The 23,682-nt window shown below is 43.8% G+C and overlaps 1 protein-coding gene across 11 annotated transcripts in view; it reads right to left on the bottom strand.

Annotated features, from left to right (window-relative positions):
• The window catches only part of PCDH15 (protocadherin related 15), a 1,468,744-nt gene that overhangs the window by 472,929 nt on the left and 972,133 nt on the right, over nucleotides 1-23,682 (bottom strand). For all 11 annotated transcript variants that reach the window (XM_075935032.2, XM_075935036.2, XM_075935034.2 and 8 more), the window contains 2 exons: nucleotides 9,172-9,282; nucleotides 4,091-4,261 (listed from right to left, as the gene is read on the bottom strand). In XM_075935032.2, coding sequence (XP_075791147.2) covers nucleotides 4,091-4,261; nucleotides 9,172-9,282 — 282 coding nt within the window. The remainder of the gene's footprint in view (nucleotides 1-4,090; nucleotides 4,262-9,171; nucleotides 9,283-23,682) is intronic.

Genomic DNA, 23,682 nt, shown 5'->3' with positions numbered 1-23,682 from the left:
ACCACACTGAAGTCTGATTGGGACTGTGCAACGGCACAGACAGTCCCCCATTTGAGTGATAATGGGTAAAACCATGAACACTGCTTTTTTTTTCCAAGACCCAGGAGGGTTTTGGTTTGGTTTTTTTAGGAAAAAAATCAATACATTTTAAAAATGATGGGCTATAAGTATGCATAGGAAAAATGCAAGGCCCTTGTCCAGCAAAATATTTGAATAGCTGCTTAACTTTTAGTAAATGAGTGGTCCTATTGGAGCCATTGGGATGCCCCACATACTTAATGTTAAACACAAGCTTGACTGGATGGGGAAAAAACTTCTCTCCCATCCTCCTTATGTATTTCGTTGCTCACACAGAGATATGAAAGAGTATGTCTGTTTTCATGGATCACTTAATCCGTAGATTCTTTGCTGAAAAGTTGGGTTGGGACCAATCATCCTTTTACAAATAAAGAGTTTTCTATAACACAGTGGAATTGCAGGTTATCTACTACAGAATCTTCACTTAGCTTCTTGTATGAACAGCTAGGTGTTTTGTTTTTAATCTGCAAGGGAAAAGTTAAACCATGCCATGCTTTTTCTTAATATTTTAAACTTGTGTAACAGATATGATCTTTCTGAAGTGCATTTTTTCCATAATCTGGTTCTGCTATTTCATTATTTTAGTGGTCAGCAAACATGCTTCTAACTCTGTTTGCAATGCAAAAAAAAAAAAAAAAAAAGCAGCTTCAGACTTTGCCAACAATTTGAGAGTAGCCTCTAAAGTCAATGAAAACCACTGAGGTAACTAGAAACCACCTGCAACTCACCTAGAAGGTTCAGACATGCCTGATGATAGTTGAAAAGGTAAAAGATTTAGTGTAGGATTTAAAAGGCTTAGAGGAGGAAAAGTTTTGCTATTATATAGTTAGAATCACCATGTTCTACTTAGCCAACTGTGAATAGCAGGGATAACGTATTGGATTTGAAATCCTGAAGTTTTGTACAAAGTAGGAAAAATCCTGGTTTGAGTATGGCATCCACATTAGCAAAGTAAAGAGAAAGCTGACAAGCCAAACTGATCCCAGATGCAATTCTGATGAAATCACTATAGATAAGGGCTGTGTCTAGACTGGCAAGTTTTTCCGCACTTGCTTTTGCGGAAAATCTTGCCAGCTGTCTACACTGGCCGCTTGAATTTCCGCAAGAACACTGACGATCTCATGTAAGAAATCAGTGTTTCTTGCACAAATACTATGCTGCTCCCATTCGGACAAAAGTCCTTTTGCGCAAAAGGGCCAGTGTAGACAGCTCAGATTTGTTTTGCGCAAAAAAGCCCCGATCACAAAAATGGCGATCGGGGCTTTTTTGTGCAAAAGCGCGTCTAGATTGTCACGGACGCTTTTCCGCAAAACGTGCTTTTGCGGAAAAGCGTCCGTGCCTATCTAGACGCTCTTTTCCGCAAATGCTTTTAACGGAAAACTTTTCCGTTAAAAGAATTTGCGGAAAATCATGCCAGTCTAGATGTAGCCAAGGTGTAATTCTGATCCAGTTTTTTTAAAAAGTGCCCTGCCTCCAATAGTTTCTTAGATTGCTTAGTTTGAGATTATTTCCAGCAAAGTTTGAAGTTCACTTCATTGAGTTAAAGGTCTTCCTGATCCTGCAAGTATTTATTTATGGGAATAAGTTATGTGAATAGTCCCATTGAAATTAATACAAAACCTTGTGTCAGTGAAGTTATATGCATGCATGCATGAAGTATTGGGACCTTAGATTCTAAACATACAATGCAGGAAACAGGACAATCAGGACTACATACATGGATTGTTATAATAGTGATAGCTTTTATCAACTTCACTGTCCCTTCAAACAGCTATTTTCACAAAAATATAAATAGCTTTGATGTTTGATACAGCATAAGTTACAGAAAAACCCAAATAGAGACTATCTGAAATGTTTTTTCTTCCATAAATACTGCTCATCATTATGGAATATGTAATCAAATATCTGTTGGAGACTGTATAAAATCTGATCTAAGTCAATAGTGACCACAATTTATTTTCTTATATCAACAGCTATTTAGTTGTGACATGAATTAGCAGACTCAATCCTAGTGTATGGAGATTACAATTAACAATCACCCACTTGGCCTTCTCCACAATCAAGCCAAGCAGTGCACAGGCACGGAGACTAGATGTCAAATTCTATACATGAGCCCTCCAGACTCATGTGTCTGAAATCATAACACTGAGTTGGAATTGTCATATTTAAAGAATATGCCTATACCACTTAGACTGCCAGGTACAAGAAGTAGACTGTTATTCTCTATGCCAGGGGTTCACAAACTTTTTAATACTGGGGACCAGTATCCATTCACGAACTTTTGGAGGACCGGTAACATTTATTTGCATATTTGCATATTCATTAAGCAAATGATAAATATCCAAATAAATTGTTTATGGTCCTCCCAAAGCCCCCGGTGCCAACTTAAGCCCACAGAAAAGTCAGTTACGGCCATACAAGTGAGATACAAAAACACAACCCCTCAAAACCCCTCAAACCTCACTAATGTGGCCCCAACTGTGCTTGTGGGTGCTGGGTCAGAGTTCTGGGGAAGGGTGCCAATGAGTGCTGGGGCAAGGGACAGGGTGCTTGTGGGTGCTGAGGCAGGGTACTTGTGTGGGTCGGGGGGGGAGGGGATAGGGACTGATACCTGGGGATCCTGTAGCTGCCAAGGCCCAGGAAGTATGCGGGCTGCTCCCCCATCCCCTGAACAGTGGCGTGGTACCTGACACACTGGTCCATTGCACGCCTGCTGCCTTCCTGCACAGGGGGAGCGGGAGTCCTGGACCGCGCCAACCCCAACCACTCGGGCAGCACGCACCTTGCTTCTCCGCTCCCCACAACAGCGCATGCCACTCAAGCAGCTGAAGCTGGTGCAGTCCCGGATCCCTACCCACTCCCCTGCGTGCAGGAAGGCAGCAGGGGAGCACAGTCCCCAGCGCATGATGGACTGGCATTTTAGGTACTGCTCCGGCTGTTGTGGTGGGGAGAAAGCAGCCTGGTGTGCAGCTGAAGAACTGCCCTTAACCCTGCAGGAAGCCCGCATTACCTCTGTTAACACTGGGAGTTCAGCGTGACATTCATCTTGGGGGTTGTAGGCAGTGAGGTGGGCTCTCGCAAAAAGTTTTCTGAGGCCCAGTATTTTTTTTCCTAAGGACCGGTACTGGGCCACAGACCACAATTTGGGAAATGCTGTTCTATGTAGTTCAGGCCGTAGGGTACATCTAAACTACATCCCTTTTTCAATTAAGGGGATGTAACTTAGACATATCGAAATTGTAAATGAAGTTGGGATTTGAATTTCCCACCCTTCGTTTACATAATGGTAGCTGCAGCTATAGCTTTTTTTTTGAAAAGACGCTTTTCAGAAAAAAAACGTGGTCAAGATGGGGATCGTTCAACAGAAATATCCCATTTTGAAAGATCCTGTAACCCTCATTTTGACCATCTTGACCACTTTTTTTTAAAAAAAGCGGCTTTTCGAGAAAAAGCCGTGGCCACCATTATGTAAATGAAGCATGGGAAATTCAAATTCCAGTTTCATTTACATTTTATAGAAAAAGGGATGTAGTTTTGATGTACCCTTAGAGAGGAATGCCAGTGGGTTTCACAGGTCTTTGCTAGGCAGCAGAAGACGTTTCATTTATGTCAGGAATACTCAGTTCCATTCCAGCATACTGTGCTTTATGAACTTCCCAATCATTGCCCCTCAACTAGCCCTCTTCTATCCTTTTCAATTTTTTCCTGCTCCCATCAATCCTGTCCCTCCACTTCTATCCTTTCCCTGTTCCCAGGCACCTAAGTTTGTCTCTATCTCTCTCAATTACATTTGCAAACTTCAAGTGGAATGGTGAGGTGACTTATCCAGCCAAAACCTCACCCAGCCCTCAATATGTATGTCATGCAAACTGAAGCACGTATTCTAATTAGGAACACAATAACTAACAAAAATGTATTATAGTTGCCAATTTTGACTGTAGAAAAACATAATTATTTGTGAAAGTGAGGAACAAATTAAAAACCTAAGGAAGAGAGTTCATTTAATACTTACTGGGTCAATCAATTCTGGTAAGCTGGCTTGGTAGGTAAGTGGCCTACAGTCACGAGTGTTATTCACTAAGACACAAGGGAGAAACATTGGTCCAAGATCATCTCCATCGAGCACATCAACAGTGAGGGTAGTTGTGCTTGTTCTTCGTTCATTAAGATTTTGAGCCCGGTCCTGTGGCAGGAAAAGATATTTCTATGAATGCGATTTAGAGAACTCAGAACATGGTCCACACAAAAATGCTTCTTTAGCTTAAAGTTAAAATTGATCAAAAACTTAAACTACCAAAACAATCAAGAGAAATCTGGGAAATTTCTAGTTACACTCTTGTCATCTGAAGAAGTGGGCTGATACCATCTACATGTTTTGTTAGGCTTTAAAGTGGTAGAGACTATTTGTTGTTTTTTAAGGTTTTCCTCTTACAGACTAACTCGGCTACCCTTCTGAAGCTTATTAACTTTGATGTCACCTCCATGCTTCCTATCTTCACAACCATATACAACCATATGCTTATTAAGAAGACCACAATACCACATTCTTTTCCAATATCAAATCTGGTATAAGTTAGGCCTCAAAAGAGTTGTGTGTTGTTTTTAAAAAGATTAAATCAGAATTTTAGTTTTGTCTTATGATTGTTTACTTAACTCCTTTATTTTCATTGTGTATAAGACATATACAAATCTGACAGTTCTTACAAAGTCATAGTAAGGAGATTTTGTCTCTCACTATGGCTATGTATACACTGCGGAGCTATTTCAGGATATCAGAAGTATCCTAAAATAGCTAGTCTGCGTCTTTTGAGCGTGCCTGTTATTTTGAAATATAACGGGGTCGCTATCTGACATCCCTGTAAACCTTATCCCATGAGGGGTAAGGTATGTTTTGGAATAGCACTTTATTCCAATAAGTGGAATAAGACAGCACCAAATTTTGAAACAAGCTATTTCAAAATTACCTCAAAATAATCTATGCAGTTTGCTTCTAACTCCTAAACTGGTGCATGGATTTACTTGTAACCTTACATGAAGTCAGATCTTTGGAGCATACATCCATCAAAACATATTTCCCGTCAAATACAGGTTGGACCTCTTTGGTCTGACACTGTTGGGATCTGACTGGTTCTGAACAAGGGAATTTGCTGTACCCGGAGTGGTCCCCTGTTACTGATCCCCTTAGCCCACCATTCCTCCCTCACTCCTGGCCCCAGCCACTACCCCCTCCCATCAAGATGGAATACTGCTGTAGCAGCCCAAGCTGCCTTGTCCCTGGCCCAGGTACACTGTGGTTCTGGTCCCACTACTGGGGCTGCTGTGTCCCCCGCCCCACTACTAGGGCTGCCGCGTCCCTGGCCCACTACTGTTACCGGGGTTGCCACAACCCTGGCCATGGTACTGGGGCTCTAAGTCCCAGCCCTAGCCCCAGCCCCACTGCTATCAAGCTCTGCCAGGCTCTCAGCCACCAGCCCTCTTGCCACTGGGCTCCCAGCCAGGACTCTCTAGTCCAGGAACATGCTAAATGTTAGCAGACCAGAGAGTCCCACTTTTGGGAGGTCCAACCTGTAACTTCTTCCTTTCAGTTTCTCTTACCCCCTTTGACAAATATTTCCTCTGTATTCCTCACAAATAATTCCTTGCTCTTTCCCTGAGTCTTCTTCTGATACTAATCTTGTTTACTTGCTGCTATATTGAACACTCTTAAACTAATGGGCCCAGATGCCAAGCACTAAATACACCAATGTGTACAGAGGGATACCTTAGTGATATGACCATTACATAATACTTGTCATAGGACTTCATCCAGTAATTTCTAAATCAAGTCCATAACTTCAGTTTGAGCTATAGAGTATTTTCTTAAGAATAACCCTGCTGCAGATGGGCCTGAGGAAATCTGCAAAAAAGTTAAAATGCCCTCCCTAACTAAACTATCACAATCACACACATGAACAGGCAGACAAATATAACTATGTTCAATGAGCAAAGCATCTAAACTGAAAAGTAGGTACAGCCTGACACATGATTGAAGGTTCCTTCTGCTCTCTTTATCAGTGGCAAGGAACAGAAGCACTTGGAATGGGGGTGTTGTAGTGGTTTAAATAATGTAAGGCCTCTTCTGTAAAAATCTATACAAAGGCATTCATGCACCCCTACCCCAAAAGGGATTCTGGTTTGATAGGAGACTCTACATGGTCACTGCCAGGTGATGCAATCCCACAATCAGGAATGCACAAAAGTCCTCAATTTTCCTTTTGTATTCTCATACAATAATCATCATCATAATCAATACTAGCAGCAACCTTTTTGCTTTTATGTAGCACCTGTCACAATTTATGCCTATACACATACAAATATATCACTTTAAGAGAATGCTATTTTCGTTACAAATTCCAAACTTACATGCTAAGAAATGATAGATTTATATGGTGTAATACAGGGGTGTCCAAACTTTTTTCAAAGAGGGCCAGATTTGAAGAAGTGAACATGCGTGAGGGCCGTCCCCGCACTCTCAGCCCGAAGGCGGAGGGCCCGCGGGGTCGGAGGCGGGCGGAGAGCGCAGGGCACGCCGGCCTCACGGCGGCCCGGGGGGCAGGGCGAACCCGCAGCCGAGCGGGGGAGCGGGGCTGTGGACGTGCCCTACAGGGCAGGCTCTAGGACCGCGGAGGCCATGGGCGGTGGCGCAGTCAGAAGCGGCGCGCTGGGTGCGCCAGTTCAAAAGAGCGCCAGGGAGCCAGGAGAGGGGGAGGAAGCGGGGGCCGTATTAAACCGGAACACGGGCCGCAATTGGCCCGCGGGCCGGACTTTGGACATGCCTGGTGTAATACATTGAGATATATAGCAGTCTATGCATACTGTCTTGTGCACTCATCTAGTGCACTGAATGGAGCAGACAGGGAGTGGAAATAATAGTAATTAAAGACAGTATCATACTGTGTAAGCACAATGAGAGGAAGGGCAATGATAAACTTTTTTCATAGTTAACTTTGCATCCTACATCCTACATTTTAACTTCACTTTTTGTATATAAATTACTTTTTCTTTATTAAAAACTACTGGAAAAAAGCAAATACTGTTCTGTGTAGCTATAACAACTTCACCATATATGATAAGCAAGGTTTGAACTCTCACCCTTCGGAAATACAGATTACTAAAACATAGGCAACATAACTATCTATGGGTGTGTCTAAACTACAGGGTTGTTGTTTTTTTCGAAAAAAGTGGCCTTTTTTTGAAAAAAATCCCCTGCATCTAGACTGCCGCCATGTTCTTTAGAAAGTAAATCAAAAGAACGTGGCAGTTTTTTCGATTGTGAAAAACCTAATTTATGAAGAATAACGTCTTTTTTAAGAAAGTGCTCTGTCAAAAAAAGGTGCTACTGAACGCGAACTGTACTTTTCGAAAGAGAGCATCTAGACTGCCTGGGTGCTCTCTTTCAAAAAAGCGGCTCGCTTTTTTGAAATGACTGGCTGTAGTCTAGACACTCTCTTTCGAAAGAGGCTTGTAGTCTAGACATACCCTTTATGAGGCAGCAGCAGCAGCAGAAGTTTATTATCCCAAAGCTCAGATAGACTACTGGGACCAGGTCCTGGTTGTCAGTGATGGAGGAGCCCCACCCAGTCAAGCTCACACTCTCTGTCTTTCAACTACAAGAGCTGAGAGGAGCTCTTGCCTCATCTGGTGTCCCTAAAGTGGAAGAATGAACCATCAGAACCAGATGCTGGGGAGAGTAAGCCCTGGCTGTCTTCCTCCTCCCAAACCTGCTGCAAGTTCCAGTCCTAAGTGAAGTCCCCAGAGGTGAGGTGGGGGTAGGATAATGGAATATGGTGCTGGATATGGGAGAGAGCAAAGACCATCGTGGTCCCCTTTGCAATTTCTGAGGCCATAAATCTGTTCTTATCTGGTTTACTACAAAAATCTCTGATATATTGCAAAGGTGAAGGTGAAGTTGCAAGTAGATTCTGTCCTTTCTGTGTACAATGTTAACAAGGCAGTACAAATGCAAATGGATATTTTCAGGAGCAAATGCTTCTGAAACTATTTGAGAAGATCAACCACATCATCATTTCTGTGGAACTAATAATGCTGCACAGGAATGCAATGGACTTCTTTCATCCACTTATTGGAAATACAAATTTTACTGTAAAAAGAAGAGGAAAAAACTTCCATTGCCTTCAAGGACACCTAAAGCTCTCTCCCAATGACAACTATATTAGATACAGTTTAAATGTCATTTTTATTTTCAGCACACATTATCCACTGCTAGTCATCCCGTAAAAAACACTTAACACACATACAGTGTGAATTGAAAGAAAAATTGCCTCATTTTAGAAGGCTGCATTTCAAAGCTCATGGATGCAGTTAAATTGTATCCATTAAACCCATTTCAAATCAAATTATACTAGCTAGATGTGTCAGAAAACAAACTCTCGGTGACACGAGAATGTACTTTCAACATGCGCTATACTAAAATACATAATCTATTCCTCATGCCAAAATAATGTCTTTTTTTCACAACATGAATGTTTTTGTTCTAACTTGTATTATGCCAAACTGTTAAAACATAACAAGCACGAAAGAGATATTAGGCAACATTTCAACACTGGTGACTTAAGAAAAAGAGCACCTCACTCCTAGCATATAAAAAGACTTCTCCACCTCCATTCCTTACCCTGGAGAGGATCTAGAACAGCTGTAGGGAGCCTTTTTTGGGTTGGGGCTGCTGACCCACAAAAAAATCAGTCAGGGGCAGCACACAAGTGAGAAATAAAAAAGAAAAAACAAACAAACCTTCACTGACGTTGCCCCTGACTGAGGAGGAGAAAGACACTCCCCACTTTTCCTTTGCACACCAGAGCCTGGAAGTCCAGGCTACTAGATTTTGTGTGCTCCAAGCCCACAGTGGGAAAGCAGGGGATATGGAGTGCCAGAGCGGGTTACCCAATGCTGGCGGGGGGGAGGAGGGAGCCCCAAGCCTCAGGGGCCGGATCCAGGTAAGTCAGGGACCACAACTAGCCCCCGGACCTTACGTTCCCCACTTCTGATCTAGAGGGAATAGATGGCAGAAATAACAATTTTGGAATCTGTACTTACGTTTGCTTGAACAATAACAAAGTAACGTGTCTTTTCTTCATAATTAAGTCTCTCCCGTAAAACTACCGCTCCAGACAAAGTGAGAGGAATGTCAAAGGTCCTATTGGATGTCTGTAAAAGCCAAAACAATAAAAATAAGAATCCATATCCTGCATTTTAGTTTAAATAATTCAGACAAGTTAGAATGAATACATATATTGTATGCAATTAAGGACATTTTAGGGTGTTGTCCTAATTCATGACCTTGAGTTCTTTACACACTTTTATTTGAACAAATTTCGGGTGAATCCCATAATAAAGATTCTGTAGGTGACTTGACATCACAAGCATTTTCATGTATTATTATTTTCATTCATAAAATGTCATGGGAAACTTGCAAGCAGAGACTCAGGAACACAGGTCATTTACAAGCCTTGCATCAGTGATGGACACTGCAAATAAGGGAATTCATTACAACTTTTTCGGTTTATCAATACATTGTAATGTTCCTTGATTTGTTCCTGTTGGCCCTTCCTATATTCAGGGAACATTACCTGTTGCTGAGAAAGTACTTTCAAGTAGAAAAGAATTAAAAAATTTAAAAGATGTATCGCCTCATTGACTTTAAAGCCAGAAGGGACTATCATGATCACTTAGCCTGACCTCCTACACATTGCAGGCCACAGAACCTTACCCACCCACTCATGTAAGAGACCTGTAAACTCTAGCTGAGTTACTGATGTTCTCAAATTATGTGTTAAAAATCTTAAATTACAGAAATTATAGTATTTGCTCTAGTGTGAACCAGCAAATGACCCATGCCACAAAGGATAAAGAAAAAAACCCTCTCAAATCCTTTTTGTTCACAACTCCTCACCCCGCCCCACATTTTTACTTTTTTTTGGGAGGGGGGATGCAAAAGTTAAAAAGTAAGAAGAGTAGACACCCCTAACCATTTAGGCACCAGTTCAGCAAAGCATCTATGTCCACGCTTAAATCCAACAGAGTCTTTTGCTGGATAGGGACAGAATTATTCATATGATTTGATATAAGCACATTCTTACATGTTTTGAGAAAGCAGTGCCTTATTTATTTTTCATCTAATTTAATCAAAGATTACATTCTATTTCTAGTATATCTCCACATGCTTAAATAGACTGATTTCATTTTACAGTACTGAAACTACCAAGTTGTGTAAGTCTCAAACAGATTTATTTTGAAGGTCCATTTTGAGAGAAGATAATCCAGAAATTGAAAGGTAGGATATAGAAACAACTGATCGAGACCATATTCTCAGTTCTGAAAGCGACTGACAAATACTGAGACTCCTTCTGTTCGTCAGTTTCTCCATCTGTACAGTGGAGGTATTTATTTTACAGGTATATTTTGGAAATAATATTTATGAAACACTTTAAGACCCATCAATGAAAGACTTTGTAGAAGAACAAAGTATTTTCTTTTCCTAAACAGACTATTTTTGCAAGCTTTTTTTCCTTATGTTGAATAATTCAGGATTGAAAATGTTTGTATAAATTGTGACTGATTTTTCAGTAAACAAGTCGTATACACTACAAGTAGGCCAGGTTACAGATAGCAGCTGTTTGCAGTTCTGTGTACTCTGAATTTGACAGTTACGTCTTTTGTACAAAAATAAGCACAATCAACAATGGAAGAGACACAGTGCAGAAATTCTACTGAAATGCAAACACTTTGTATGGAAGCAGAAGAGAAAATAAAGTATAACCAGTGAGATAGCAAGAGCAAAGAGGAATAATTTAAAATTTCCCTGAAGGTGAGAAGAACTTGAAAATGGTAAAACTGTCATAGAAAGTTAATTTCAGTCTTAGCAACCCCAGCAATGTCTTTTCAGGTTGAAGGCAGGTATGGATTTTGAATGAAGCAAGCTTATTTTTTTGCTTCAGGTGTTTCAGTGTAAAAAACCCACTTTAAGTTAAAAACTATCATGACTATGGGTTCTTTACCCAGTACTAAGAAATATGTACTTATTATGAAAACCCATCAACACCAGCTTAAACTACTGCATTTTTAAAAACACAAAGCAATCACAATTACTGTATGATACCACTTTGTGAATGACTGCTTTAGAATTTAATGCCTTCAAATAATAATGAAATGATTCCTGTGCAATAATATGTCATAATGCAATGCTATGTTTATTTTAAACAAATAAAATATTAATAGATAAAACATTCTAAATTGCAAGTATTAGAAACCACAATATATATATATATATCACACACATATACATATACACACAATCCAGCCAGAGTTCTTAGGCCCATTCATGTTCATGCATACTTTAAAAAAAGTAATACAAACTTAGCCAAAATATAACACTTGTGATGATGGGATGTGGTCACAGAAGACCACCTGCGGGGCTTCCCAGAGTGCTGATAAGGCCACTGACACCCTCCTTCCTGCTCTCTGGTGCTTCTCACTGCTCCATCCTGCTGGTTCAGCTCCCTTGTCTCCCCCAGCCAAGACACAGAGCTGAGATCATTGCCCCTCTCCCTTCCCCCAAGAAGCAGTGCAGACACTGAAACCCTCAGGTCCAAGGAAAATGCAGTTTTGGGCCCAGCTTCCCAGGATACCACTCCCTAAATGGGATCAGAACCCTGTATGAATTATTTAGGTAAGCCCCCTTTAAGAATAAAAGAGGGAATGTACACACTGATCCCCCCTCCTCCCACCTCCGGTAACAATTCTTTACACTGGTCTTGATAGAAAATAAAAGTGATTTTATTAAGTATAAGCAGTAGGATTTAAGTCGTAGTAAGTGAGCACAGTCAGAGCAAAGTAGAAAATTCAAACCAAAGTAACAGAAAATGCTTAGCTACTTCTACACTATAACCTTAGCACAGACTTATTACAAACTCACCCTGTTTCTTTTCCAGCTAAGGCTTCCAAACCAGGGCTCTTCTTTTGTTTCCTTCCCTGGGTTGCATCCTGCCAGCCTGAAGACAAAACCTGCTAGCTTCCTATTGTTTTTAAATATTCCCTTTGGGCGGGAATTCTGTTTTTACAATCCACCCTTCCAGCTGGGATGGACATGTAACTTCCTCAGCCCAACCACTGCTAAGACTTAAGTACAAAAGGCTATTTGCATATGATTGTCCAGACATTGCAAACGCCCTTGATGGCTTTCCATTTTCAGATTTAAAACCATGAAGCTTTCCATACTCCATGTCTAACTTTACACACAAGAATGAAATATACACCAAAATAAGATCCAGCATTTTAAGACATTAAGATCAATTGGTTATATGAAGCAATTTGTCAAAAGCACCCTTGAGTTATGTATATTTGTGTCCATAAATCTATTTAATAAAGCATGGGGGGGAGGGGTCCCATCACAACACTAATAAGATGATGCAATATCATGTGAGGAGTCTGGTGGTAAAGATATTGGGTTATAGGTGGTTTGTTTGGGGGCACCTACTATCTCCATGGCCCTCTGGGTAAGGTGTGGGTGGGAGTGTGACGGGGTGAGCAGGCCCTGCACTGCCGGGCTGGGAGTAGCCCAGGCCCAGCTGGCTGAGCGGGCCCCACCCTTCCAGCCCGGCTGGGCATGTTCCCAGCAGAGCCAGTATGTAAAGACTGAGGGAGCATGGCAAGGGAGGAGGCAGCCTGAGAGTAGAAAGGCTCAGGCTGCAGCCCTGGTGTTCCTGTGGCAGCTGAAGCCAGAGTGGTAGGAAGCAGCCCAGGGCAAGGGCTTGCAAACCCCGCTTGGTGTGTGTCGGCTGGATTCCCCACCGAGCAGGCAGGAGCAAGAACCCCTGCCTACAGGGCCCTGGGCTGGGACCCAGTGGAGAGGGAGGGCCCGGGTCCCCCTACCACCCGTTGCTGCAACCGGAGCAAACATGCCAGCTTTTTCTGGAGCTAGACCGCAGAGACCGTATATGCCCTGATAGAGGGGCCTGGACTTGAGGCTAGTTCTGGTAGTACCATATATGCCCGGATAGAGGGGCCTGGACTTGGTGCTAGTTCTGGGAGTACCATATATACCCTGAGAGAGGGGCTGAGACTTTTGGGACTTTGGGTACTGTATATGCCCTGAGAGAAGGGCCTGGACTGAGACACGGGCCAGGAGAAGGGGGCTGCAACCCCTGTCAGGGGTGTACCCCTTGACAGGAAGGTATGGCTCCCTGATCCCAGAAGGGGCCAGGCTTCAGGCAGAAGGGGTGTGGGCAGCCAGCCCTGACTGTTGCTCAGATGCACCAGGCCACACTGGCCCCCAGACATCCGTCAGCACCACCCATAGCACGGTACACCTCTCCTCAGCCCTTAGTGCTGCCTGGGGCGCATGGCGTGGCAGTGATTCAAAGGGACCTGGGCAGTGGCCGTGACAGTGGCCAGGATTCCAGGCCCCTTTAAATCGCCAAGCTCTGGGGCAAGTGAAACCATTGCCCCCTGTTGGCAAGCCTGTGTGTGCTGCATAACGGTTTTCCTTCTGCTGAAAGGTGTGCATCTCCAGGATGAGGAGTGAAAGATATATCATGTCCAATGCCTTGATTCATCATTTTCTTGCTTTTTTGTGTTAGGTATACAGAGGAGCCTTAACATACATCCAACATAGTGTTTACTGCACTAATACATATAAAGCACTTTAGTTAAATGAGTTTTGGTAAAATATTTTCTGTGAATTGACCCAGCACAGCTGCACAGCACAAATGTCTGGATAACTATTAGAAAATATTAGATTGGCCAGTATTTCTGCCATAGATAGGTGAGGTTCTGCTAACATTTGCTTCTGTGGAATGGAATTTTGTAAGGAAAGACCAATCAGAGTAGAAGTTGGGGTAGGACGAGTGCACAGAGGTGAAAGGTTGGATCAGGACTGTTAATGTGTGTGGAGAGTGCAGTAGGGGAAAAAAACACCAGATCCTTAGTAAATCAATGTCACTTCATGTAGTAAATGGCTTTACAACACTTCATACTAGTTGATAAGATGGTCCCAAAATGTAACAGACTATGCAGGGGAATGCTCAGAAGTTGTGAAGATCGGTAGGCTGCCAGTGTGAATTGGCATCAACCATTGGTAGTTATGGAGTGAGAAAGGGGGAAAACCTGTTGTTGCTGATGGAGTTTGGAGAAAAGGAAACAAGAGAACTGCAAAATCTGGGAGGGATTTGCCAGTCAGAATGGAGCTGGGATGGGAGCAAATAGAAATATGATATGAAGGGAGTTAACAAGCAAGTGGACCGTTGATAATGAAGTAAGTTATAAAGGGTGAGAACAAACTTAGATATAGTACTTCTTGAATGAGAGGGTAGCTGGTATTTATTTGCTTGGCACCACTAACGGACCAATAATGCACAGATGAGTGAGAGCAGTACGACAACTAGGCAAAAGGGTCAGAATCAAAAAAAGGTGCTGGTGGCTGATGGGTTAAAGTGGGATATTAAACAGCTAAAAAGAACAAGGAGTCAAATCAGGTGTTAGGAAGGATTAAAGGCCATTGTATGGATTGAAGGGAAGGAAGAATGATAAAGAGAATTTCTTATTATCAATGGTAGGTAAATTACTCTGAAGTTCAACTCTGAACAAAAATTTCTAAGGCCTTTTTGCACACCACATCTCTGGAGCCCAATGAACATCATGTGGGTTGAAGGCAATTATAGCATTAGCCCCTCCAGTTTTGCCCACAATCACACACTTCAATTTTCTCCACTGTACTCAGCAATGCAAGGAAGCCACTGGAAATTATTTCTGTTTCAGCATTAGGAACAGCATGTTGCAGCATTTAGCTGTGTGGTAAGTGCTGTCCTCTAGGTTTCCACTGTCTGGCAGTTTTCCACTCAGCAGAGAGTGCCAGCAGCTTTTGCCTCTATCTTTTTTAAGGGAGTTTGTATGTAAATATATGGCAGAGATGTTGTGAATTATGTAAATAACTGCCAACAACTATGATTATTGTACAGTATCAAAATGGGAATATATATGCCACTTCTCATTTATGAGTGAGATTTTCATGAATGGATCCAGATCCTTTTACCTGAAGTAAAATGCCAGAACATAAAGGGACCCTAAAAGAACCAAAATCAGATGGGTGTGGGGGAGAGGGACTGGAACAGAGGAAGACATCCAAGCTTCCAGGAAGCCCTGGAAAATTCTGGGAAAAGGGATGAGCATAGGTCTGGGCAGGGAAAGGGTTTACCTTAATAGGTCTACAGTATATAGCACTGCAGTCATGCTGGTAGCACTGCTGCAGTCAGGAAGCTGGAAACAGACTGATCTGAGGAAATAGATAGTATTAGGCCAGAGGCTGCTTTGCCCCCAAAGCAGACCACTATAATATGGGCTCAAAGCCACCTTAGCTGCTATCCAGTGGCAAGTGTTCTGTTCAGTGTATGTTTACATAGTGCATGTATATGTCTACACAGGAAAAGAAAACCTCATGACTGGCTTCTGTTGGCCAACCCAGGCTCAGTCTGAGGAGCTGTTTCATCAGTATGTAGATTCCATATTTCTGCTGGAGCCCAGGCTCCAGGACCCTTCGAGGTAGGATGGTCCAAGAATTCAGGTGTCAACCCAATCCAACTCTTTTTCTGGGTAGAAGGATGTTCTAGTTTCAAATGGTGACAATACAAATACTGATAAATCTAATGGATATAACCCCTGACTATCTATAAAAAGAAACTCTTCAGTAATTATCATCAGAAGTATCTAAAGTATTGGAGCTTTTTCAAATAAACACTAGGTCTGACAACTTCTGAAGCTTAATTAGTTAGGCAGGCAGAAAATCAAAGTAATGTATCCTTTCAATATATACCCAACTATTAGTTGTTCATTGCCACCAACTTTATGCCTATTTTGGTGTACAACTTTTCTAGGACTATGGAACTTTCCCTTTATTTTTTAAATTGTAAACTCTGCCTTCTTAGTGTTTGTACAATCCTTAGCAAAAGGAGGTTCCAGTCCGCACTGGAATCATCGGGCAGTACACCTTGTCTGTAAAGACAAGCAAACATATGAAGTACTAACTATGAAACACCTAAGGTTTTTTCACTTGAAAATTGCATTTGCTTTTGCTTCTTTATTATTGTTACTGTCATAACTCAAAATATAATTGTCTGCAGTTAAATGTGAAGGTTTTTCATTGGTCTTAAATACAGCATAATAGCTACATAGCAGATAAATAGTTCCAACAGTCAAAGCAACAAGAGTTGGTGCTTTCCTATTTGTTTTGTTACTGCATACTGTCCACAGTTAAGTCTCCTGACAAAAAATCAGATATACAATGTATTCTTTCAAGAAAATTATGACTCATTTTCCCCTATTTCTATTCCCTAGAAAATTGTAGGGATTCTAAAATTATAAAATGAATGCAGCCTGCCCATGGGAAAACTCTTCAAATTACTACAATCTACTGTACTTCTCTCCAGTGGATCCTAGAAATAAGCATCTCATGAATACTGCTTAATTCTTTTCACCATCTTTCTGAGCTGAGATAAAATCTAATAGGTGCTGCACACTGCAACCCTTAGTCCACTTTTGAGACTACTACAAAGGAAAAATAAGCATAGGTTGGACCTCCCAAAACTGGGACTCTCTGGAGTCCTGGCTGGGAACACAGTAGAAGGAGAGCTGGCAGCTGGGAGTCCAGTTGGGCTGGAAGCCAGGCAGGGCTGGGACCAGGATCAGGGCCAGGGTCCTGGTAGTGCAGCCAGGGCTGTGAAAGCCTCAGTAATGGGGCTGGGGCAGCTCAGGCAGCTGCAGTAGTGAGACCAGGACAGCTGCAGCTGCCCCAGTAGTGGGGCCAGGGCTGGAGACACATCAGCTGTGGAAGCCCCTGTAGTAGAGCTGGGGCTGGGGACTTGGCAGCCCAGGCTACTGGGGGCTGCAGAAGCATGGCAGCTCAGTCAGGGGAGTAGCTGAGTCAGCAGTGGGGAAGGGTGGTGGGCTGGGGGGCTGGCAGCAGGGGACTTCCCCAGGCCCCAAAAACTCCCTCTTTCAGGACCGGGCAGGTCCCAAGTGAGCCAGACTAGAGAGATCCAAACTGTACTCAAATTTTTCATCAGTTTATAGCACTTACAATGCAGAATAAATACATTAAACTCTGTATTTTTAAAGAGAAGGAGGGAATCTTCAGAAAATCCTTATACCTCATCATACTAACTTACTAAGAAGACAAGTTTATCCAGTAGAGTAGACTATTGTTATCTCTGATTAATATCACTCTTCCAGCAATGATCAATGTAGGCTACTACAGGGTTTCATGAAAACATTCTGTTTATGAACCTAATCAGTGTTGGTGTTAGTACGGAATGGATTATTTTCTTACTCGTATTCAGTGACTCTGATGATATGAAGCAGCAATGTAAAAATCTAAGAATACTGTTCTGTAATAATTTTATGACTATATTATATGGCCTGGTCAGTACAGCAAATGAGTTATTAGTTACTGAATGTAATGACCTTGTATGTATGGTCTTGTATGACCATATTGGTTTAGATAAATATTGGGTTGTTGAAAAATGTAAGTGGAATGACAATCTAGTAACCCAGACCCTGGCACTAGCATCTGCTGCAGTTATGATGCAGCCATGCAGAACACTGTCCTGGGGTGAGAAACAGCCACAAAGACGGCAGCTCTTGCTGAGGAGGGAGCTCATAATCCACTCACAAAGGGTCATGTGTGCAAAAAACTGTTAGAAAAGGAGGAGGGAAAGAAAGGGACATTGAGCAAATGGATGAACTGGGGCTGAGGTAGGAAATGACAGGATAAAACAGAAAAAACCCAGGGGACTTGGAAGGGAGGAGGAGGAAAACAGGAAAAGCTTCAGGTCAGGAGACGCAAACAAAAAACTAGAACTGAGTATGTGAGCAGATACTATTACAGAAAGGAAGGAGCAGGAATTAAAATCTCTAGACACAGCAGAGACACAGAGGATAAAGGTACGAAAACTGAAAGGAAATGAACAGAGAGGATTGGTACCTGAATACTTACTTTGACAATACAGCTCAACGGTGCCTAATGGACAAGTGAGGGCTACTTGGTGAAAAAAAAGCTTGTGGATTGTACAGATATGTTTGTAGCAGATTAGAAGTAAGAGATGCACCTTCATAAGGGAGAATATTGTGAATACAAGAATTGGGAGATGTGTTCTGCCGAGGGGGGTTGGAAAAAACACATCTACATGCAGCAGCTCACCAAAGAAGCTCTTCCGTTTGTTTTTATTATTTATTTCATTCACTGGTTTATTATTTAATGAACCCCAGTATCATTACATGGGGTTAGAAAGTGCTGAATGAAAAGAGGACTGCAGTCATTTTGAAGTTAACTCTTTGGTCTGCAACTGAAAGGAGAAGAAAAGAGACACCCCAGAGAAGCACGTGGAGCATCAGGCATAGAAGTTTTTGTATGTATTTGGTGAGCACAATAGTAGCTTGGCTAGCTTAAGAAGGGAAAAAAGCCGAAAATAGATATGGTGTAATCTCTATCCAGTCTGGAATTGTCAACCAACATTGCAGAGAATTGAAGAATATTCAGATATGCAAATTTTATTTAGCAATCATGGAGCAAAAGAGAAAAATGATAAAGAATTAAATCATCAATCTTTTTGCATGTTGTTGGGGAAGGTGCACTGGATGTCTATAACAGCTTTATGTTTGAAGAAGGGGAAAGCATGAATTATGTAAAACACTGACTAGATTTGAGGGACCCAGCATGACAAAAAGGAATAAAAAAATGTTTTTACATCCATGCAAAAACCTGATGATACCATAGAGCATTATGTTTCATAATTAAGGAAACTCATTAAAACCTGTGACTAGAGAACTGACAGAATCATTTGTGTCATTAAAGACAATGTGTTAAGAGAATGATTTCTCTGCGAAGGATAATTAACTTTAGAATAAGCTTTCAAAATATGCAAGACAGCAGAAACTGGGAAAGCACAAGCCAAAGAGCTGAATTCACCAGAAGAGGCTTTTGACATATTGAAATAACAGAAGTCCCCTTTGGTTGTCCACTTGTGTGACGGGGTGTCGCATCCCCCCACACACACTGACGGGCACTCAGTTGCGGCTCTCTGGGGCAAGATCCTGCCACCATGGCACATCTGCCACGCATGCTCGGTTGTGGTGCAGCCAGATCTGGCAGCTGCTAGGACCCTGGGGAGGCCTCGGGCCAGGGCTGTAGCGTGGCCGTGCATCAGTGGCGGGGCACCCAGGATGCCAGAGGCCCCGGCGCATAAAAAGGGGAGGAAAAGGCCAAGAAAGGGGGAAGACCCCGGGGAGAGGGCCAGGCTTGCTCTCATCTCTCCCACAGACAGCTGGCCAGCCAGACCCAGAGTGATGCCAAGGAGGATCGGGGCCTTCACCTCAGGTGCAGAGGAGGCAGCACTGAACCACGGGTGAAGCGAGTTCCCCGGGGCCCAACAGACGCCGTTGGCCCCCAACCTCGGGTGGACATCCGATCCGCAATTATAAAGGAGAGTGAACCCAGACTCCAGGTGGGGAGCTGGGTCCAGGTGGGAAATATCCCCAGTCGGACGGTGGAGTCAGGGTGAACTGGACGTAAAAGTGGGCGGGGACTCCCACACTTTGGTGTGCTAATCATGCCACTGACACTCACCTTCCTGTTCTCTGGGGCTCCCCACCACCTACCCTGCTGGGCCAGATCCTCTAGTCCATGGGTGGCCCACCCAAGACTCACAAGCCACATGCGGCTCTTTGATTAAAAAAAAGGGGGGCTCCTGCTGGTACCATTCAGGCTGGCGGCTCTGTGTCGCATTCCAGCATGCCCACAGCCGACCGCTCAGCACACGCGCCCCAGCACCTGGGAGGAGACACACGTGGCTGTAGAAGTGGTACCCTCTCCAGCACCGGGCATTAGGTTAGAGCTATGCTGGCGGGTAGGGAGCTCAGCTGTGTTGTGGGACCGGGAAAGTGCTGGGAACCAGGCATGGAGCCCAGCAGGGCTGCGGGAGGGAAAAGATGCTGGGCGCTGTGCTCAGCTGGGCTGTGGGAGCGGGGAGGTGCCGGAACCGGGTGTTGTGTGTCAGCTGGGCTGCCCAGAGGCTGGACTCAAGGGGAAGGAAGGAGACAGGGAGAGGCAGGGAACCAGCTCTGGACTCAGCAGGTCTGCGGGGTTTGTGGGGAGATGCAGGGAAACAGGGTTCAGCTGGGCTGAGGGGTTTGGGGGGAGGGAACAGACAAGCAGCCCAGCTGGGCTGCAAGGGGGGTGTAGGGAACTGGTGCTGGGCTCCTCTGAGTTGTGGTGGATGGTCTTTTGGGGAGGTGCAGGGAAGAGGGGGGTCTCAGCTGAGTTGCAGGGGAGGGAGGTGCAAAGAAGCCTAGTGGGGAGGGGGCAGCAATGCAGCAGGAGGCCAGACTAGGGCTAGGCTCTGGAATTGGGTTAGAGTAGGGGGGAGGGCAGGCTCTGGGGAAGGGGAGAGGGATTCGGTTAGCACTGTGGTTATCAGCCTGTTGATTGTAATCAACTGGTCGATTGCGGGGACATGACCAGCTGATTGCAAGGTGTTCCAACCCCCCCTCATTCTTTCCCACCTCCAAGAAGCCCACACTGATGCTACCTCCCGTGAAAATGGAGGTCACAGGCCGGCTTCCTGGAGCATGGGGAGGAAGCCCCGCATCTAGAAGCTACGTTCTATGACTCAGGAAGTGTGCGGGCTGCTCTTCCCCTCCCCTAAACAGTCGGTACACCTCTTGAAAAGCTGAGTCTATGGCATGCCAACGACTTCCTTCCCCCTGCTGCCTTCCTGCACTGGGGAAGCGGAGTGGGGAGGGAGTAGGAATCCTGGGACGGCGCCAGCTCAGACTGCACAGAAAGCGTGCGGCTGTCATGGGGAGCAAGGAGCACGACATGCACTTCCTGAGCAGCTGGAGCTGCTGCAGTCCCGGGACTCGCACTCTCCCTCCCCCACAGGCAGGCAACAGGGGAAAGAAGTTACCGGTGCACCACAGACCCAGGTGTTCAGTAAATGCACCGGCTGTTTGTGGGAGAGAGAAGCAGTGCACGTGCTTCCTGAGATCCCAGACCTGGTGTGCAGGTTCAGGATCTCCAGGTACTAGCCCCAGCTGTCACTGTCCCCTCCCCCTGGCCAGCCCCTCCTAGCACCCAGCACCCTAGCCCCTATAACCACCAGCACAGTTGGGACCACATTAGTGAGGCTTGAGGTTTTTTGGAGAGGTTTTTTTTTTTATCTCGCTTGTGTGGCCCCGACTGACTTTTCTGTGGGTCAGTCACCTCTGACTCAAAACAGGTTCCCCTCCCATATCATAAATAAAGACAATGCTGAAACACTTTGTGTTTGACATAATATTTTATTTAAAAATGAGCCTGGCCAACAAGCTCCCAATTGGGGCCAACCCCCCATCTGGCTGCAGCATGATAACACTCCTGCACCCCACCCCCAGACCCAAAACCTGAGCCTATCATACACTGGAACCCCCTGTCCTGAGCCTCTCACATCCCCAAACTCCTACATCCCCACGTCCCCAGTCTTCTGCCACAACACTACTGCACCATTCACACACTGCAAATCTGTGTCCTGAGCCCATCACACTCCCAGCCTGCTTGCTCTGAGCTCCTCATGAACCCAACCCAAACTCTTGCATCCTCACAGACACAAGCCTGTGGCTTGCTCAGCAACCCAACCCTCCACCTGACCCCAACACTCTGCAGCCTGGAGCCCCCTCCCTGAGCCAGTATCCTCTTCTCTACTTCTTCCTGTACCAAATTCCCTCCCAGAGCTTGCACACCTCACCTCTTCCCAGTGCTTTTTTTCTTATGGTATACCCTGGGACCATGTACCAGCACCTATTTTCCCATGGTACAGCTTTTTTTTCCTCTCAACAACTCTCCCCTCACCCCCATACATGGCTCTTCGCACTCTATCGACCACTATTTTGGCTCTTCATCTATAACGGGTTGGCCACCCCTGCTCTAGTCTTCACCAACTATGGCACAGAGTTGGGGTTACTACCCCCCTGCAAAGCAACACAGACACTGAATCAGTTCACTTCTGAGAAGGTTCAGCTTGAAGGGCTCTGCATCCAAGAAACCAACCTCCAAAAGGGATAAAATCCCCAAACAAATCTGTCTTACCTTGTAGCATGATCATGAGGGTTAGCCAACAGCCTGGGAACTAAGGGGTTAACCTTACCTAAGTCAAGTAGATTCAGCCAATAGGAATGTAGGTAGGAATTTCAAACTGTGGCAAAAGAATTTTTGGTTTTTCCCTTCTTTGTCCTGGGCAGTTTCTCTCCATCAATTGAGGGGGACAGACAGAATGTCTCCCTCTAAGAATAGACTCTTAACTTTTCTGTAAGTAGGGTAAAGTTTAGATAAATCTGTTACATTTATTGTTTTATGGTATGGGAAATAGGATCTGATGTCCATACATTTAAAAATGTTTTCTGCTCTCTTTTGCAACCAAGCTCCTGGCCCATGGTGGGTTTCTCCTCCATGAGTATATTACTTTGCAACTAGTCATTATGCTTGCAACAGGAATATTGTGGTGATAATAAAAGTTCTTTCTCTTTTCTTTTCTTAACCTGGCATTGGTTAATTTGTGTGTCCTGGTTTGTACTTTAGGGGTGAGATTTCCCAAGTGATCTCTCCCCTGATTTTCTTATTAGTACTTGGGATGGTGGCAGCAGAGTTTTATCCCCAAAATTTAGGTTGTTAAGATTTTGGGGGGAAGTTTTCACCAAAGCCTGGAAAGATAAGGTTTTGGGGTACTTTTGCGGGCTCCCACTTCTGCATTTATCGTGCCAGAGTGGGGAAGGAGCCATGACACCTTGTGTAACAATTTTACACAGAAAAAAGCTCAGAAATCAGCCCCCTTTATAAATGAAAGAGAGATGCAGAATGGTTGATCTCCCTAGGTGGTAATTATTTAAACTGGGATTGATAATAAACAGAAGTATTTTTATCAAGTAGAAAAAGCAGGATTTAAGTGGTTGCAAATGAAAATTGTCAGATCATAGTTACTACATTTAAATGAATAAAAATGTACCTGTTTTAATCCACTAAGAAACTTGTTACACACAAATTTTTACCCTAAATAGTGGTTCTAAGCATCCCTTTCACAAGTTAAGTATCCTACTAGCTTCAGCTCAATCCTTCCTCCTTTTCACTCTTAGATGTCTCCAGCAGGTATTTTAGGTAGTAAGTGTTTTTTTGGGGGGTGTCCTCCTGGTGTCTGGCAAATGCTCCTATTCTTTGCTTCCCCCGCCCCCCATTATATCCCTTTAGCCAATTCTTTGTGCTTAGTTCAAACTTTTCTCACCTTAAGTGGAAAATTACCAGAGCCAAAATGGATTTCAGCATCAGGTGGCTTGGCCACATGTCTTTTTAGGACCAAACACAGTTTGGAATTACAGGACAAAAAAGGCTATTTACAAGTCATTGACTTGATCACCAAGCCATCCAGGTTCTGGAGCATCAGTAATGGCCATTGTTAGCACATTTAGAATTCTAAACAGATCCACACTTCATATTTCTAAGTTCACATACAAGAATTATAAATGCTCAAAAATAGG

Source organism: Pelodiscus sinensis, chromosome 8 (assembly GCF_052426305.1).
Source record: "Pelodiscus sinensis isolate ZL-2025 chromosome 8, ASM5242630v1, whole genome shotgun sequence".
Classification (NCBI taxonomy): Eukaryota; Metazoa; Chordata; order Testudines; family Trionychidae; genus Pelodiscus; species Pelodiscus sinensis.
This window is presented reverse-complemented; position numbering and strand designations above follow the sequence as displayed.